The sequence below is a fragment of the Mus pahari genome, chromosome 5 (assembly GCF_900095145.1).
Source record: "Mus pahari chromosome 5, PAHARI_EIJ_v1.1, whole genome shotgun sequence".
Taxonomy (NCBI): domain Eukaryota; kingdom Metazoa; phylum Chordata; class Mammalia; order Rodentia; family Muridae; genus Mus; species Mus pahari.
In genome coordinates this window covers 150,659,218-150,678,784 of record NC_034594.1, presented here as the reverse complement: position 1 = coordinate 150,678,784, position 19,567 = coordinate 150,659,218, and the positions used below count along the sequence as shown (strand labels likewise).

Sequence of the window (19,567 nt, the reverse complement as noted above, 5' to 3'; positions counted from 1 at the left end):
GGCCGGCCAGCCAGCCCCAGCCCCAGCCCCAGCCCCAAGAATGTCTTTTCTCATTAGATCAGGTGAATGACTAATGCTGCTATAAATGTACTATGATTGATAGCAATGCAGAAATGGAGGGAAGGAGGGAGAGAGAGGGAGGGCGAGCCTTCTAAACCCTCCTACTTTCAAGTCCTTAACACAAACATAACAGCTGATCATTCATAGTGCAATGACAGCAAACCTCTTGGTATCGCTCCATCAGCACCACCCTCATCCTGCAGATGAATTTTCCTTCGGATCCCTACTTTCCCACACTCTGGCTGTTTGCACCCAGGCAGCAGGTCTCCATCTCTACTCCACCCCCTCTCTGCCTGCCTAGCTGGTTTTCTATAAATAACTGACTCCATCCATTATAGCTTTTAAAGAACTCTCGCTTTATGATATCCATCATCACACCAGCCCTACATAGTAATTCTTTCCCCTTCCCATGTGAAGATGCAGAAGCTCAGCAATGTTGGCATCTGTGACAGTTACACGCTCCGTAAGGGCAAAGGACAATTCCAAATCCCACCTCTGTGTGTTCTTCTCCCCAGGGTAGAGACTCTTGCATTTAAGTGTGCCTGAATCTCTCCCTCAGCATCCATTACAAATGAAGATTTGGGGGCTACACCTCCAAAAATTTCTGGAGAAATCGTTCTGAGGATCTATCTAAACATCCTTGGCTACATAATTGCTTTCTAACAAACACCCACCCCCAGGATCTTCTGAAGCAAGAGACCGACAGTAATACTTTTAGAAATACTGGAGACAACCTGAGTCTGGAACAGGTCTGAATGTACACTGTAGCATAATGATGATGGTCTCCAAGAAATGTCTGTATAAAAGGTGCTTTCTTATGTGGAAGAGTTAGAAAAAGAAAGGAAAGAACAATCCAAACATATTCTGGTCCATAGGAACAGGCTGTCTTTGACAACAAGTCACACTCCCAATTAGCCTGCCATCTCAGACAGTCCTTTTGGCTCTCTTAAGCCACCAGGCACATGATTATTGGTACCTACAAAGGAGAAGTCTCAGCCTGGGCTCTCTCATTTCCAGCGTGCCATGCAGAGCAAGTGAGGTACCTGGTCCCAAATGAATCATGGGCAAAGTGGGATCAGAGTGTGACCCCCAGACACACAGGCCCTGAGTCATGCAACTTCCCTAGCCTAGAAGGCAGCCCTCCAAAGGCATGCAGGGCCAGGGATCCTGAAGAAGCCAGAGGACTCGGATGTCCTAGGAAAACAAATGTTCTACAAAGAGCCCAGTGTTCTTCATGCCAGAAAAATAGCATTGTGGTCCAATTTATAGGTTGGCCAAGGGGGGTTGAGTTAAGAGGTAAAACGCCCATCCCAGGTATAAAGGAAAGTACTGAGTGCAGGCGTAACTCACGTAGAAGCCTTGCCTAGCCTAGGCTCTGTATCCAACCCCTGGCACAGTGACAACAGCACTCCTCTGGCAAACATGGGTATTTGTTTATTCTGCAACAGAGGACTAAAGCACACTTCCTTTGGTGTCTTGTGTTACATTCTTTGGTGACCTTTAAAAAATGATGCTGAAAATAAAAATTACAGCTCCAAAAGGTAACCAAAGAGAGTGCTCTGGAGCCAGGGTATAGAGTGAAACAACAATCTGAACACTTAAAAGTTCTAGGTGGGACCAGGGATCCAATGTTAAGGTGTCTTCTTCACTACCTTCTGTACAGGAGCCTTTCCTTGAAGCAAGAGAATGAGGTACCTCTTGGCTATCAAGACCGACATAGCCATCTTGGGTGATCCAGTCAAGTCCACACCGTATGCATTAGGCCCTGGTGCAAGCTCAGTCCTTACCTAAATGCTTAAAGCTCATTTCATCTGCAGGTGCAGACCCCAGTATTCATGGCTCAGTGAATGGTACATTGGCTTGCACCATGATTCGCAGTTGGAGAGACTTCCACTTTGACAAGTATTTCTCATGTCTGTCATGCATCTCCATTACAAAGCCTGACTGCCTCCCTGAGTCCCCAGTCCTTACCTAAATGCTCAAGGCTCATTTCATCTGCAAGTGAGGACCCCAGTATTCATGGTTCAGTGAGTGGCATGTCAATTTCCCACTTGGACTTTCCCTGGAGAAAACCTCAGGTGTTCTAGGAAAGTCTGCCTGGTGAAACTATTGAAGAAAGGGGTACTATTATTTCCACAGACCCTTCCAGAACTGTTTGATATGTGCTGGTGTACACAGTCATATTTTAAGGGTGTATATGCACATGTGTTGTCCAGAGGTTACACTCAGGTGTTCCTCAGGAGTCACTCAGTTTTGGGGACAATGTCTCTTACTGGGACTGGGGTTCACCAATTAGGCTGGTTAGCCAGTATGTTCCAGGGATCTTCCTATATCTGCCTCCCCAGTGCTAAGATAATAGGTACCCAGCTTTTCATGTGGGTGCTGGAGATTGAACCCACACCCTCATCCTTGCTTATCATGCACCTTTACCCACTGAGCCATCTGCCCAGCCCCCAGGAGGGATTCCATTATCAATGTCATTAACTTTTGAAAGGGGTAACCACATGTGAATCATACAAATGAAGGCATTCTAGGAGTAAAATGGAGAAATGTCAATGATTATATTGCAAAAGCAGGTGCAGGCTGGGTCCACCCAGGGCAAATAGGGACATATAGCCATTCTACTCATGAAAGAAGTGACGAAAAGTAAGACACACAAAGCAGAGTCCCAGCTGACATGAAAAATTACTTTTGTTGTGGTGAAGAGTCAGCATCGCAAAGCCTATGAAGGCTGATTAACGCAGTCCCTTATAGCTACAAAACATCTTTGCCACTCCCTCATAAGAATGGTAACTACTTCATTGGGTCATCAAGAATTTTAAATGAGTAGGTTAAGTAAAACACTTAGAACAGTGCCTGACATATAGTGAGAGATGTATATAAACTGTATACTATTACTAATTAATAATAACACAGATAAATGCTCTGTAATAGTACAGTGAAGTCAAACTGCAAGCAGAGCAGATTGTTCTCAGGAATGGCAGGCCCTCTCACCACACACACCAGCTGACTGCCCTTTGGAGTTTTATAATCCTCCATGCAAGTCTACTCCGAGCTCAATTTCCCTCCCACCTTAGCCTACAGACCAGCAAGGTCACTCATTTCTGCTGACTTATCAATCTTGATCTTTTTTTTTTTTTTTTTTGGTCTGTCCATTTCACCATCTTGACTCTACATATTTTTGCTTCTGGGCCAGGGTTATTGGACAAAATCCTTGAAAATTATTTTGTAAACTATTCCCCAACTCTCTCATTTCTCACAAAGCCCCAAAGCCCTTCAGATTTCTATCATCTCCTCCAGCTCTATAACCTACTATCTTCCTTCTCATTCATAGGGACAGTATAACTGGGTGTAGAGGCTCAGGCCTAGAATCCTAGCACTAGGGAGGCAGAAACAGAGGGGCCACACGTAAGAGCTAGAAGTCACTGGGCAGGGACTACATACCAAGGTCAAGACCTTTGTAGCCCTGGATCTCCGCCCCTCTGAGTGTCCTCTGCTCCTCTGTCATGTCTCAACTCTTGAAATACAAGCTTGCAGCATTCTTGCACCGTTTACATCTTCCAAACCCCTCCCCTCTACCTTCTCTCTCTTCACCACTAGGCAGGCAGCGTGTCCTCCAGGCTCTTTCTCACATCTGTTTATTCCTGAAGCCCACTGAACTCTCCTACCTGTCACTTCACAAATCTGCCCTGAGTAAGGTTCTCAGTGAATGTGTTGGAGCTGAAACTGAGGGATGTTTCCTCATCATCAGTGACTTCACAACTCTACCACTTCTGACTTGGTTCCTTCTTCCTTGAGAGACTCTCCTGCCATGGCTTCTCTTTCTTCAGCTTTTCCTCCTTTCAGAGCTTCTCTTCCCCATGCTCTGAGGGTTCCTCTTCTGTGCTCCCAGTTCTGTCCTGGTCATCTTTTATTTTCTTTCCAGGACACCATGTTCTAACAACTTCAAAGCCTGTGTCTCTAGCAGATGTCCCCGTATTTATCCACTTGATCTTTCTATCTTCTACCAGCTCTTCGAGCTGGAGATGACCACAGACAAGCTCATTAGCCTAAGCCTTGGGCATCTTATCCAAATGGCTGATATTATTATTTACCAAGTGTTCAAGCCAGACACGTAGGATTTGTGCTTGACTTTCCCTAGCCCAGCTCTTACCGCCCACGAAGCAGCCTACCAGCTGGTCTCCTTGCCTCTGGCCTTGACCCTTCAAAGTATTTCTCAGGCTATTTACAACTCCAGCTCCTTTCTCTCTGATTCTCAGAGAAAGTTCATGTTCAAACACTGAAACCTTAACCCCAATTAGCTTATTATCTCTTAGGATATGGTTCTTATCTCAACCTCTCATCTCTCATCAGGTTCCAAATATCTATCAACCATACTTTCAATTCCCAGAGTTGTGTTTCATGACACCTCTGGGGATTTGATCTGCTGTCCTGCTGCTGACATGCTCTGAAGTAAACTGCTCAAAGAATGACTATTTGTCAAAACTTAACAACTACTAAGTTTGTAAGTCATGTGTTACCTCTTCGAGTCTGCCCACCAGAAAGCACCCTCACCCCACCAGGCTTCCTTTGCTTCTTTTGTGCAACCTTCCGTCCCCTGAATGTGTGGTTGCTGATTGACTTGCAAGACTCCCTCACTAAACTGTGACCTTGATTAATTAGAGGCTTATCCATCTTTCATCTCCAGCTTCCACCACATTATCTAATGATACTCAGCAAATGCTTTACCCACTGAGCCATCTCCCCAGCCCGGAAAGTAATTCCTATGAGAGGACTATTGTAAAAGGAACAGGCCTGACCCCTCCTCCCAGCCTCTCTGCTCTTGCTTGCTCCTGCTTCTGTCTGGCTAGCTGCACCTTGGTGAGATGCATACAAGGGTGGCCCTCACTCAGCCTGTACAATGCTGCCTGGACCTTGACCATCTATAACTGTGAGCTAAATGAACCTCTTTCTTCTGGAGTCAGCCCTTATCTGGTACTACATTCTGGTAACAACAGATGAATACACTCAGTACCCAGGACAATATTCCCATGACAGATATTCTGAATAGGTGAGAATTCTAAAGAGCAAAAAAAGGAGTTGCCATTATCAGTTTTCATTCAGTCTTCCTTTCTCTGGATCCAATTATCTCACCTCCTTTAGCTATTCCATAAATGGCAAAATGCTGGATGAGCAATTTTCAATTTTACTCAAAGTTATTAGACTCTCAAATGAGATTTGTAATTGGCATTCATAAGAAATCAATTATTAATAGTTATTCTGGTCGCTCTCCCTCCATATTCTGCTTGCTGAAGTGTTTACTGCTGCTCTGAAAGGCAGCCATCACCACGCTCCCACTCACATCTAGTCTGTGGCCGTCCAGCCCTGCAAGAGCTTCCTATGGCAAATGTTAGGGGGTTAGGATCAATCTCCATTTTCTAATTAATTTCAATGTATCATTTGCCTAGTTGTGGAAAATAAGCCACGATACACTTAACATTAAAATACTGTACAAGTCCTTTGAAATAATCAACTTGTCCTTCCATAAATCTGGTCATACTAAATAAATTTATGTGTTAAATTGACCACCTCTAGTAAACAAAATACCTTGAAACAATTATGTCATAAGGCACTAAATATAGAAATTATAAAATAAAATGTGAAATTAATTAGGACAAACAATTTTTCAAATAATTTTTTCAATTAGAAATTGAATGTTTACAGTTGTCTTAAAAGGAGAAAAAAGAAGTCGTTGCAGCATTTAATTTTCATCTACAACCATCATTGTTATGTAGTCCCTGTAATTAATGGTGTTTGATTCGGGATCAATTGCAGCAGACAACATTTCTTCCATTTCCTCTTGGGAAAAAGGCTCCCCTGGAGAGACAAGAAAGGATAGCATGATTTTACAGTCAGGGGTTTGGCTCTCCCCACTAGTCAGCTATACTGCCTTGGAGTCCACAGGCCCCAACTGTGTCCAGTTTTTTCTTCACTGGAGCTGTACAGCAACATTTGAGAATCCAGGAGTTCAAAATGCATGCTGCCACACATCTGCAAGGCTGTAGACTTGATGCCCTGCTGAGACCTACAGAATACATCTTCTTAGTCAAAGCGGCAGGAGAACCCCATGAATATAGTTGTTTAATTCACTTAAACTAAAGTGATTGAAATTGCAAAAGTATTTGCTGGAAGCTAAAGTTGTATAAGTGAGCACAACTATTATCTTTATTAAAACTATGGAGAAATGATTAAAAGTTAGCTATTGCTGAAGAGAGACCAGACACTTGACCACTCTCTCGGGACTGCCTCACTCTCATTGGCTTAACCCTGCCATGGACGAAACTCGTCAAGCAAAAGTCCTCCTTCTTTCAGTCTGGGCTTGTGTTGATGCAATGAAATCAAAAGTTGGGGAGAAAATCTGGGCTTTAGTTGGACTCAGGTAACATCTGAAAGACATCTTGGAAAGGGCTTCACAAGGTAGGACACAAACGTCAGGAGAACGTTGAAAAGGCTACAGACTGTTTAAGACACAACTATGCTCTCAGTGTTGAGGAAAAAGACGGCATCTTAGCCATCAGCAGATCTTTGGGGAGGAGTCATGCTCACTAGCCACGGCACCAAGGCTTGAGGAGAGTTACTTACCTTATGAGCCTGGGATACTTCTCACTGTCTCCAGGACTTTCTATGTTAGGATTCAGCTACCAGTTACAGAACTTATGCAGATAGGGACTCTGTGTGGCTTTTGTTTTTAAATTTCGTTTTGTGTTCTGAGACAGAGTTCTGGCATGTCCAATAGTCAAACTTCAAAGTCATGCTCTTCTTACCTCAGTCTTCTGAGTGCTAGGTTCATAAATGTGCAACATAATACTTCAAAGAAAGAATTCCTGAAATGCTGAAGTGGCAAATTCTGGCTGTTATCTGACTGTGGGACCATGAAAAGCAGCCTGTTTTGGTTGAGCGATGCTTGCTCCGGAGACCCAGTAGAAAACTACAAGGGACGGAACAGTGAGCCACGTTCCCAGAGACTCTTGCCCGCATGGGAACCACCTAACGCCCCCTCTCTCCCTGCCTTCTTCTCTCTTCAGCCCCAGGGGTGACAGAGCTGCCCCAGGGGCCTCCACTTTGTTCTCCACTCTTCCGCTATGTCCAGTGGTGTCTGGGATGCCTGAGACTGAGAACCTGTTATCTCTGGCCTCTGTGAGGCCCAGAGACCTCGGGCTGCCCCTTGTCCACTCTCCACGAGCTGGGGTCTGTGGCTTCCTACAGCCAGACACCCAGTCCCGTGAGTCTGCACACCCAGAACACTGGAACTGGCTCTCTCCCACCCCTGTATTCCCCCTTGCCCGCTGCTCTACAAATGACAGACACTAAATCCACTGCTACATGTACCTAGATGTAAGTCTCAAAGAGATGCTAACAATGGGTGCCACTACAGTCCCAACACCCAGGGTGAAGAAGATAGTGAACTTAAGGCTAGACTTAGCTTTGTCTTAAACAAACAAAAAACAGCCATGGTCTGAGACATAGATTAGTGACAGAATGAGCATCTACCACATGTAAGGTCATGAGGATCCACAGCATGCAAGGGAGGGAGGGAGGGAGGGAGGGTAAGGAAGGAGAGAGACAGAGACAGAGAGAACATACTCAACAGCAAATCCTGCTGTGAGACTAGCACGGATCTGAGTGTTTCACATGTATTAACTAAGTTAATCTTCCAACCATCACCCAAGGAGAACTTCCATGTCCCTTTATAGCATGGACAATGCAGCCTGCCCTGCAAGTGAATAGGGACTGAGTCTGAGAAGGCCCACCTACCAAGCTTAGCTCAAGCCTCCCTCCACAGCACTGCTTAGACTAAGCCTTGCTCACAAGAGTCACTCTGCTACACTGGGCAAGGAAAGAGCTATACATACAGTATTTGACTTAGGATAGCAGGCAAACCCGCTTAACACTGGAAGCACAGGCTGGAAGGACAAGCCTCACTCATTCAAGCCCTGGCTCTCTTACTAGCTTTATGGTCTTGAGCAGGTTGCTTAACCTTTCTTTCCAGTCTACACAGTACAGATAATGGTAACTCTCTCCACCCATGGGCTTGGTTTAAGGATTAAATGTGGTATTCAAATATCACTTCCACAAACATCTGACACATCCCAACATGTATTTGTTTTTAAAAGACTTGAGATCTTCCCTGCTACTAAATACATTCTGATGCAATATACATCCTGGACTAACATGGATTCTGTCTTGTAGGTACTTGATTCAGTATGTTTTATGGTGTTTATCTTACAATCTCCTGGGCATTTAAAATGAACATTCTCAAACTTAAAGATGTGTTGACTGCTCTGCAGATACTATGAAAGGATTGTAGAAGTAACTTTATAATCCCAAAGCTTGTATATACTTAAAACATTTTTAGAGTTTTGAGAATAAAAACATCACTTCTTAGGCAGGCAGGCCTGGTGGAACACACCTTTAATCCAAACATTCAGAAGGCAGAGGCTAGTGGATCTTTGAGTTCGAGGCTAGCCTGGTCTACAAAGTGAGTTCCAGAACAAAGAGTGATACACAGAGAAACCCTGTCTCAAAACAAAACAAATAACTTCTTAAGCAATCAACCATTTTCCTGAACTAGGCAACAGTAACCACAATTAGAAGAAGACCATGCTACATACAATAATGATGATACATTAAGATACCACAGTGCATCTTATATGCACCTATCAAACATACTGGCACATACAACATGGAAAAAATTAAATAATGTTGAATAAATAACTGAAACCATTTATGATCTCTGGAAAAAAACTGATGCAGACTCTGTCTATTAGGACATACAACAATTGCCCTGGAAGTACAAGAACTCTGGATGTACGCTGTGTTGTTTGAATGGGAATGGCCCCCATAGACTCATATTTGAATGCATGGTCACAGGGAGTGGCACTGTCAGGAGGTGTGGCCTTATTGGAGGAAGTGGGTTACAAGGGGCTGACTCTGAGGTCTCAGATGCTCAGGAGTGGCCAGTATGTTTCATTCTCTTCCTTCTGTCTGCAGATACAGATGTAGAACTCTCAGCTCCTTCTCCAGCACCATGTCTGCCTGCATGCTGCCATGCTTCCCACCATGATGATAATGAACTAACCCTCTGAAGTATAAGCGAGAACTAATTAAATGATTTCCTTTATCAGAGTTGCTGTGGGCGTGGTGTCTCTTCACAGTAATAGAAACCCTAGCTAAGACATACACCTTCCTGAAAATTCTCATAAAGCACCTTCCTATAAACCACACAGCCTTGCTGTCCCTACACACAATGCAGCCAGTGTCTGACTTCACTGATCCAGCCAGTAGCACTACTGTCATGATGATACCCATGGGCCATGGCAAATCTTAGTGTTACTTTATACTCATCTCCCATTTTCGTCCCTGCCCTCTATTGGTCACCATGGCCCAGGGTGATGTGATAGAGTCTTACTGCATCAGTTCCCTCTTCCCATTCAGGCCAGGTCAGGCCATATCAGAGCCTTGGGGTTACTCAAGGAGCCCCCAGCTCACCTCCCAGCTGAAGCTTCCTGCCTCAGCTATAAACTGACCAGCACCAGCCCACTTCCCACAGCACCAGCCCACTTCCCACAGCACCAGCCCACTTCCCACAGCACCAGCCCACTTCCCACAGCACCAGCCCACTNCAGCCCACTTCCCACAGCACCAGCCCACTTCCCACAGCACCAGCCCACTTCCCACAGCACCAGCCCACTTCCCACAGCACCAGCCCACTTCCCACCACACTGAATGACTCTCCTCTACCACCCAGGGATGACCCACACTCAAGAGCAGGTCTCTACAATTTAGCCCCAAGAAATCCACCCCCTTTCCTTTCCTATTGGGGCCAACAAGATCCCCAGGGCTGCCTGAGCTCACCTTCTTCCACATGCCTGGCTGCCTTACTTCCAGATTTTGTTCCTATTCCTTTATCCATTTCCCTCAGACAGTCCCCCATTGGTTTACCTGTAGCTCACTGGTTACTACTCATATGTTGATACCCATGGTATGTGAGGGAACTGTAACATATAAAATCGTATTATACCTGCCCTCAATCTCAAGCAAAGCACATTGACTCCCATCTGTGATCCCGTCTAGGAGGCTGAAACAGGAGAGCTGCTGTGAGTCTGTTGTCAGCCTGGGATGTGTGCTAAATGCCAGATTCCCCCGAGTTACAGAATGTAGCCTGTCTAAAACCAAAGCAAAAACAAAACAAAACAAAATCAGATCTATCTTCTCAAGGAAGCTATTTTCTCTGTGGCCCTCCCAGGCTAAGCTTCCCAGGCTAGTTTAAGCTTGCACTGATCTTCTGAGAGTTATTCTTTCTAATGTTTCATATCGATCTATTTTACATGTTAGCTTTGCTTCCCTAATAAGACTGTAATATGTTCAAGAAAGGGATCTGATTCCAGTATCCTTACTACCCACTGTGCTGTAACAACACTAAACACACAATGGCACACAGTAGGAGTTACTGAACCTCTTTGGCTGTTTTTATTAATTTTATGTGACCCAATATTATTTAGGGTTTGTGTCCCTTCATCCTTAGGATTTGAAAGTCATAACTGAAGTGAAGTGCTTAGATGATTTTAACACTGTACGCCATCCTGAATGGCACCCATGACTTTCATATTACTCCTCTCTCATCCCTGTTCCCTAATGGTGACCTGAGTCAAAATGGCCAAAGCAGGTACACAGAGTCATTACTGCTCTCCTTGCTCAAACTGCCACCTATGAGCATGTTCTCAAGTGACGCATGACAGCTGCATCACTCAGGACTCAGCCTGAGCAGAGGAAGCAGAACCCCTCCCTTACTACAGGAGTGAGAGGTGACAACAGCACTAATGACTGCCCAACAAGCCACTTACAGTCAGGGGGACACATAGATAGACTGACCTAAACAGAGAGAGTTTAAAGGAAACACATAGGTATTCGTGGTGGAGGTCCTATTATCCTAAGAAAATAGCTTTTGTGTGAATTCACATCCAATTTAGGCTATATTGTTTCAACCTTACCACCTAAAAAGAGCTTTTAAAAGAAATTTTTTGCCAGGCGTGGTGGCGCACGCCTTTAATCCCAGCACTTGGGAGGCAGAAGCAGGTGGATTTCTGAGTTCGAGGCCAGCCTGGTCCACAGAGTGAGTTCCAGGACAGTCTGGGCTACACAGAGAAACCCTGTCTCAAAAAACCAAAAAACATTATATACTTTAACTCAAATCTTCTATTTAAAAAGGCACTGGTTTATGATTGACAGTTCATGTTCTTTAAGTTGCTTATCTTTTATTCAGGAAATATTTTAAGTAAATAAAGTAAGCACAATTTATGCAAGTAATCATTACACTTCTATTATACAAAATCAAATACCAAACCAAAATAATAGAAATAATAAATAACTATGTAACCACATAATTGTTTTTGAAGTATCACCGCCTATAAATTTTGCATAATTGCTAAAAACTTATTAATTGGAACTGAAGAGATGGCTCAGCAATTAAGGCCATGCTCTTACAGTGAATCTGAGTTCAGTTACCATGTAACTCCAGCTACAGGGGACCAGACGCTTCTGGCCTCCGTGAGCACTGCACTTATACACACAGACACTCACACATGCACAGAGAGAGACACACACATGTACACACATGCACACACACACACAGAGAGAGAGAGAGAGACAGAGAGACAGAGAGACAGAGACAGAGACAGAGAAACAGAGAAATTAAAAAATAAACATCTTTAAAACCTATCAATCTTTGCATAAATTACCCTTACAAGAGATAAAGCCTTCGTTGCCCACTTCTGGTGTGTCCGAGGACAGCTACAGTGTACTCATATAAATAAAATAAATATTTAAAAAAAACCAAGAAGAGATAAAGCCCCCCTACCTTCCTCAGTCATGTACTTGATCAGTTCATCCTTAGTAAGAAACCCGCGTTTAGCTGGATCCAACACCTGAGAAAAGTAGGTAGCATAGATTGTCTTTGTTGAATAAATTCTATATGATGAATTCATTTATCACATATATATGAATAATGTAGAGCTCACCCACCTCGAAAGCTCGCAAAAGGATATCTTCAGCAGCTGGTCTGTATCTGTAATTTCACAATCAAGTCAGTTAATGTCAGCATATTGCATATTTATCTCAGTCTCTATGATAAATGACCACATAAAACAAAACAAAAGCTACTAATACTTAGGCTGATGGCACTTCCCCTGATAACATTTCTTTGGATTTCTGGATATGAATGTCAGCAGTACCTACTCCCCAGAATGTTTGGTATTACCTACTAGCAATTTTTTATTGATATGAACAGGAACTTGTTTAGGGCCAAAACCTCTACACTCAATCAACTGTGGTATGTGAGCCAATGCTATACTTACACTAGAAAAGTAACTGGTGTTAATTTTTATCTTAAAATGATAATTCACAATTAAATATTATTCTTTTATGTAGCTCCTTTGCTATTTAACTATGCCTTGCTTAGATCAATAAGTACTAGCATGGTTGATATTTCTAAGCTTATCCCTAAACCAGCCTTAAGTACACTGAAAGGCTAGAGGAAGCCACCCTAAGACATAAAATCTGCAAATCCAAGTGCCTTCCTTTGAAGCAGGATCTTACTCTGTAGCCCAGGCTGGCTTGGAACTACATAACTAAGGCTATCCTCAAATTTGCTACCATCCTCCTGCTTTACCCCCTTAAGTGCTAGAGTCACAGGCATGAGGCACCGTGTCTGGCCAAGTAGAAGGTTTTCACATTAGTGTAATTCTAGTCATTATTTGCCTTAAAATTGGATTTACTTCCTTACCTTCTTTCCACAAGTGCTCTGGTCATCACTGGAATAAATTTTTCAAATCGAATGTATCCAGTGGGTTCTTCTTCCTCTATCTAAACAGTTAAAAACAGCCATCTATTCACTCAACAAATATATTAAGCAACTACTTTTTTTTTTTTCAAACACTGAGCCAACTGTTGGAATTTGATGAAGAGGTTTGGGGCATAAATCGTGCTCATGGCACTTGTTTTTGCTAGGAGAGACACATAAAGTTCAAAATACCACAGCACTAGCAGCTGAGGATAGCTCTGTGCTTGCCATGCAACCAGGGGCACCTGAACTCAATCCCTAGCGCCCACATTCATAATAAGGTGTGTAGTTGCGCGGTGGATTATCACTTACAGCTAACCTCTGGCATGTGCATACATGTACACACACAGAACACAATACCAAGTATCCAATCTGTTTCACTGAGGGAAAGACTCTGTCTTTTTAGGATGACCTAAAACTTGCAGTGATCCTCCTGCAGCCCCACAAATGGTGGCACGTCAGACCTGAACCACCATCCCTGGCTTGAATGTCTAATTCTAGATATGTGCAAGCATGCTGAGAAAGGAGTGTGGGTCTAGAGGAGCACACAACACAGGGAACCTCTCGCCTCTGGGCATCAGGGAAGTCACTGAAGAAAGTGCTGTTTGATCTGGTCTTCAAGGACAAGAAGAGTGGGGCTGGAGCACAGATCTCAACAGGCTCAGTTCTTCAAGGTGATGCTGAAGAGAGGCGAGGGCTTATCATTCACAGGATTTCCATTCCCTGCTATCCCGAGAACAATGCAAAATCACGGAGGGTCTCATGGGTGTGTGTTGGAAAGAACACTGTTGGAGGTGAGGCAGCTTCTTCAGATACAGAAAGATTGTGCAGACAGGAGTGCAGGCCATGAGGGGAGTAGGTGTTATATCCAGGAGACCTTTGAGAAGACTTGACAGGGCTGACTCCAGTCACATGTTATGGATAAGGGGGTACAGAAGTCTAGGATGACTCCCAATTCCGACTGTTTTTCTTTGAAATGAAGAATAGTGAATAAGATCAAATGATTGCCAGTCAACATCTCAAGGACCAACCTACATCCCAATCATTCTTATACTTATAAAGTGCTCACCTGAGTAATAGAACCTTGTAAGAGAATACTATTCTAAAAATGAGAGCTCTGGTATCTAGCATTATAGGATGAGAAGGAAACAGGTCTTTTCACCTGCAGTTCAACTATGACAGACTGACTAACGAAACTCTATTGACTTAAACTTCCGTGTCAGGCAATTTATAAGGAGCTATAAATTTTGCACCCTCTTTCAAAAATGCTATTAAAAGGCTCATAGATCACAATTCAACAGATGAACTTTAAAGAGATTTATTGATTCAACAAAAAATAAATCTATAAGTTGCTATTAAGTGGGAAGCACTGCCATTCAAATGACAACTCTTTTTAATGTTCATATTAAGAGTCATATCTCATATGAGTAGAATCTTCAGATTCCACTATCAGAGAATCAAACCTATCTAGAGACATCATGTTTCATAACTTCTATACCCATCAGTATGTGAACAATCTCTTTAGAACCCTCTAAGGACTGAGGCGAGCAGTTTGACAATTCATGTTAATGTGGCTGTGTTGTACTTGGGCAATAGTCTGAAAAACCAGCACACAGAAACTTAAAAATTAACTATCTGGCACAGGTGCAGCTCAGTTCATGGACTCTGTGGTTTAAGCCTCAGAGCAGACTTCAGATACACTACACTCATGAAGTTTCACCAACATGGCGGCCTACACATGACCTGAGCAAGGACAACATCAACAGACATGCTAACATGGAAGAGACAACGTTGAAGACGCCTCAACCCTAGACAAAGCACTACAGGCACCTAATGCCATTCCGCCACCCTCACAGATCAGTGTCTTGCTCAACCATCGTTAGAGAAGCCCCCTTCAGGAGTAGACAGGAACAAACAGCCACAACTAGACAACGTGCGGACAGTGAGAGGAACATGCGGTCCTAAGTGGAATGTCTCCCAAATCTCTCCCTCAGGGCTCAGGGAACCCTACTAAAAAGGAGGCAGGAGGAGTGTACAAGCCAGAGGGGATGGAGGACAGCAAGGCAACAAGGCCCTCTAAACACAGCAGGGCCGACACTTGCACAGGGTCTGCGTGGATCTAAGCCAGAGGGGGTCTTGCGCTGAGAGGGGAAGTGGACACAGCACCCATCCCTGACTTATACACATCTCTAACTGATAACCACTCACAAATGAAAAATGAATTTTGTTCAATGGAGTCTCACTGGAGATACAAACCACTCTTAAGGGCGGGCTCCATGCCCAACAGTAGATGGCAACACAAAACAAACTCAATGGCATTTTTGGAAGTTCTTTCATTTTCTTTTTTTTAACCTTACAGGTCTTTTGCATATATATTACAATTTCTGATTTATTTTTGTTTTTAGTACCATTTTTAGATGCCCGTTTGTTTTCTAAGGAGAGAGAGAAAGAAAGGAGTGTGGATTTAGGTAAAAGAGGAGGTGGGGGAAAGAGGAGGTGGGGGGAAAGAGGAGGTGGGAAGAATCTGAGAGGAATCAGGGAACAGCAAATCATAATCAAAATGTACTGTATGAAGAAAATCTATTTTCTCACAAACACAGGTAACTGAGAGATGCTGAAAACGGGAGAAATGGGCAACCAGGGAAGAGCATGCTAACTGCTTACCCAGTACCACATGGTCAGGCCTGAAACATGCGTGCCAGTAACATCATATGCACTGTATTTATATATTTAGGAAAGCATATGTATGTAACAACGATTAAAGACAGAGAGGTCATAAACCTAAAGAGAAAGGGGTTGGGTACATGTAGTGTTCAGACTCTCAACTTTAGAGAGAGGAAAGAAGGGGAAATGATGTAATCATAATCTCAAACAAATAAAAAAAGTCGGTCCCAGAAGATCATTTATAGAGCAATAATTTGTTTACATTTATTTATCGTGTATATGTGTGAGTGTGCCATAGAATATGGAGGTCAGAGGACAATTTGCAGGAGTCAGTTCCCTCTTTCCACTGTGTGGAAGGATAGGACTCAGGCCTCAAGCCTGGCAGTGGGTAGCTTTACCCACCGATCCATCTCACTAGCACACAGTGAAAATATTAAAATTAACAGCTTGAGTTTCCCTTCTTATTCCTTCAGAAATTGTTCCAAAGTAGGACAATCGTTCTTCATGTCCGGTAATCCTTCTATGTCCCCTAAACAGCTCTAGAGCAGGTGACAGCTACCTTTACAAAATCAAATCCTTTACCTTACAACAGAACTTCATCAGCCTACTAACTTTAGTATTCCAAAGTGCAGTTCTGTAACTCCATTTGAATTATATTAGAACTGACAAATAACATATAATATTATGTTCCTTATGCTACCTCCCTGGGTCTCTCATCACTCACAAGCCCTCGGTGATGAGAACATTAAGGTTAAAACTCTAGAGATGGTTTTTGAGATTTAAAAAAAAAAAAGTGGGGGCTGGTGAGATGGCTCAGCGGGTAAGAGCACCCGACTGCTCTTCCGAAGGTCCTGAGTTCAAATCCCAACAACCACATGGTGGCTCACAATCATCCATAAGGAGATCTGACTCCCTCTTCTGGAGTGTCTGAAGACAGCTATAGTGTACTTACATATAATAAATAAATAAATCTTTTTTAAAAAGTGTTTTAAACTATCTTAGTGTTCTATTAAAGAGATGGTCATAGAGAAACTATGACCATGGAAATTCTTACAAAAGAAAGCATTTAATTGAGACTGGCTTACAGTTTCAGGGGTTAGTCCATTATCATCATGGTGGAGGGCACAGCAGTATATAGGAAAATACCAGAGCAGTAGCTGAGAGCTACATCATGACCCACAGGGAGAGGGGGGGAGGGAGGGGCACACACACACTCTCTGGGCTTGGTATGTCACCTTTAATGACACACTGTCTCCAAGACCACACCTCCTAATCCTTCAAATCCTTTCAAACAGTTCCACTTCCCAGTAACTAAGCTTTCACATATATGAAACTATTGGGACCATTCTTATTCAAACCACCACATTAGTGGGGAATGTTAGAAACAAGCTCTAAACAACCAGAATAGCAAAAACAGGTATAAAGTTTTTCTTTCCTTTTTTTTTTTTTTTTTTTTTTGGTTTTTCAAGACAGGGTTTCTCTGTGTAGCCCTAGCTGTCCTGGAACTCACTTTGTAGACCAGGCTAGCCTCAAACTCAGAAATCCGCCTGCCTGCCTCTGCCTCCTGGGTGCTGGGATTAAAGGCATGCGTCACCACGTCTGACTCTTTAATTTTTTATTTTTTTTTTTTGCCTTAAAACTCTTAATCCTCCTGCCCAAGCATCTCTAGGGTTGATATTATAAGTTTTTGTCATCATGTCTAACATAAATTTTCTTCAGTTTAAAGAGAAAGGATTACACATACACACACACACACACACACACACACACACGCATGTACACACGTGTGTGCGCTTTACAATTTAAAAGTAAGAAAAGGGCTGGTGAGGGACTCTGAGGGTAACAACATTTACTGCACAAGGCTGGTAACTGGAGTTCAGTCTCAAAACCTCAGGAAAGGTAGAAAGAAAGTAACAGACTCCACAAAGTTGTCCTCTGACCTTCACATGTCCACCATGGCATACATGTGCATGCCCAAACACACCACACATACATACATGCACATGAGCACATGCACACAATTTTTAAGTTCATTTTAAATGTTTCTTAGTCCATTTTAAAACTCTAAAATTCTTTCCATGACTCAACANTGCCCTCTAGAGAGCATATCTATATTTCTCTAAATATAGGTAAGCAATGACATTTAAAACATGACTATTCTAAATACAACATTCATGGACTGTTTCGTGAGTAGCAAGAACTATTTTATTATAAATGATTTTATATTCAAATAATTAATTTTCTTTTAGAATAGTTTTTAACAGAAAGTTGCAAAAATAATAAAAGAATTTTCACCTGCATTCCAACTGCTTTAAATTCTTTAGATATTTTATTGAGGCAAGATTGACAAATTAAAATTATACATATTTAATGAATACTTTGATATACATATAGAGTGAAATACAAATAGATGCTTTAATATCCATATAAAGTGAAATTATTACTACAACTCAGGTAATTAACATATTTATCACCTCACTGATTTCCTTTTTGTCTATAACAAGAACAATTAAGATCTATCTTATCTGGCTCACTGTGAGTTGTTTAATGTCTACCTGATGAAGCAGAGTGAGTTTTATGAGATAGGATATGACTGCTTTGTGAACCCTGAGAGCTGATGATAATGGTAACACTACCCAGAATACAAACCCTTCTGCTCCTATGCTGTGCAATGAGACCCTTTCTTAAAGGGCTCCGTGTAGAAGCTCCGGGCACAAGTATACCTCACTAACCACACAAACCTGCTCCTTTGGAAGTGTGGCCCTACCTCTCTGTTTGCTGTTGCTTTGTCTGTTTGTATGATGCTAGAGTCTGGGGAGATGGACCATTCTTAAGGCCAGGCCCCATGCCCAGCAGTACAACACAAGCAAACTCAAGGGCATCTCTGGACATTCTTTGTCTCATAATGCTTTGATAGGACCTGCCTGCCTGCCTGCCTGCCTTTTACCTGACAAGCCTTTTGTGTATATATTATGGCTTCCAGTTCTGTGGGTTTGGGATTCCTGTGTGTGGAGCATGTGTGTCTCTGCATCTATAAATGTTTCTTGGGTTCTTTGGGTCTTTTTCTTCTGTTTGTTTATTTTATTTTATTTAACTTTATTTTTATTGTATAAGCCTGTTAGTTTTTTAAGAAGAGAGAAAGGGTGTGAGTTTTGAATAGGAAGTGGGGTAATGATCTGGGAGGAATTGGGGGACAGAAAGCCATATCAGAATATATTGTATAAAAAAGTCTATTCTCAATTTTAAAAAATTGACTAGAACTATGTTTGAGCTATGATCTCATTAGTTCATTAACATTCAAGAAAATCTTCTTACAAAATGAACAACCAAAACAGATGCAGAGATCAACATGAAGAAAAAGGATCATACACAGAGAACTCTGGGAGACAGGAAAGAAGAACATGAATTCAAGAACAGAACAAGCTCCTGGAAATCCATGCCATCAGAAACAAGAAACTCAGTAAAAACATTACAAGAATAAGCTAAGAAGGCTGCAGAGAGAAGACAGAGATGGAACAGTCTGGAAGCACACAAATGACTTGAAGAATTCTAAAAGAGATAACAAGAAGGTAAACAGGTACATAAAAATCAACGCCATAGTTGCAAGGCCTTTTTCTGGAGCAAAGGGATGTGATTCACTGGTTTGAAGGCCACTAGATACTTAATACAAATGAAAGTGCATTTACATCCAGACAAACCATTAGGAAATTTCAATTTCTACAGACAAAGAGAAGAAAAGGGGTCCTCCAGATGGGAACTTTTAATTAAGAAATCACTGAGTCTGGAAAGATGGCTCAATGGTTAAGAGCACTGACTGCTCTTCCAAAGGTCCTGAGTTCAAATCCCAGCAGCCACATGGTGGCTCACAACCATCTGTAATGAGAAGACAGCTACAATGTACTTACATATAATAACGAATTAAGGAAGAAGAAGAAGAAGAAGAAGAAGAAGAAGAAGAAGAAGAAG

The 19,567-nt window shown here is 42.5% G+C and overlaps 1 protein-coding gene across 1 annotated transcript in view; it reads right to left on the bottom strand.

Annotated features, from left to right (window-relative positions):
- Positions 1-3,978: 3,978 nt before the first annotated feature.
- Positions 3,979-19,567, bottom strand: part of Efcab2 (EF-hand calcium binding domain 2) — a 78,724-nt gene continuing 63,135 nt past the window's right edge. Inside the window, exons 4-7 of the mRNA XM_021198816.1 lie at positions 12,881-12,960; positions 12,121-12,163; positions 11,957-12,023; positions 3,979-5,916 (exon numbers count right to left, since the gene is read on the bottom strand). Coding sequence (XP_021054475.1) covers positions 5,801-5,916; positions 11,957-12,023; positions 12,121-12,163; positions 12,881-12,960 — 306 coding nt within the window. The 3' untranslated portion in view covers positions 3,979-5,800. The remainder of the gene's footprint in view (positions 5,917-11,956; positions 12,024-12,120; positions 12,164-12,880; positions 12,961-19,567) is intronic.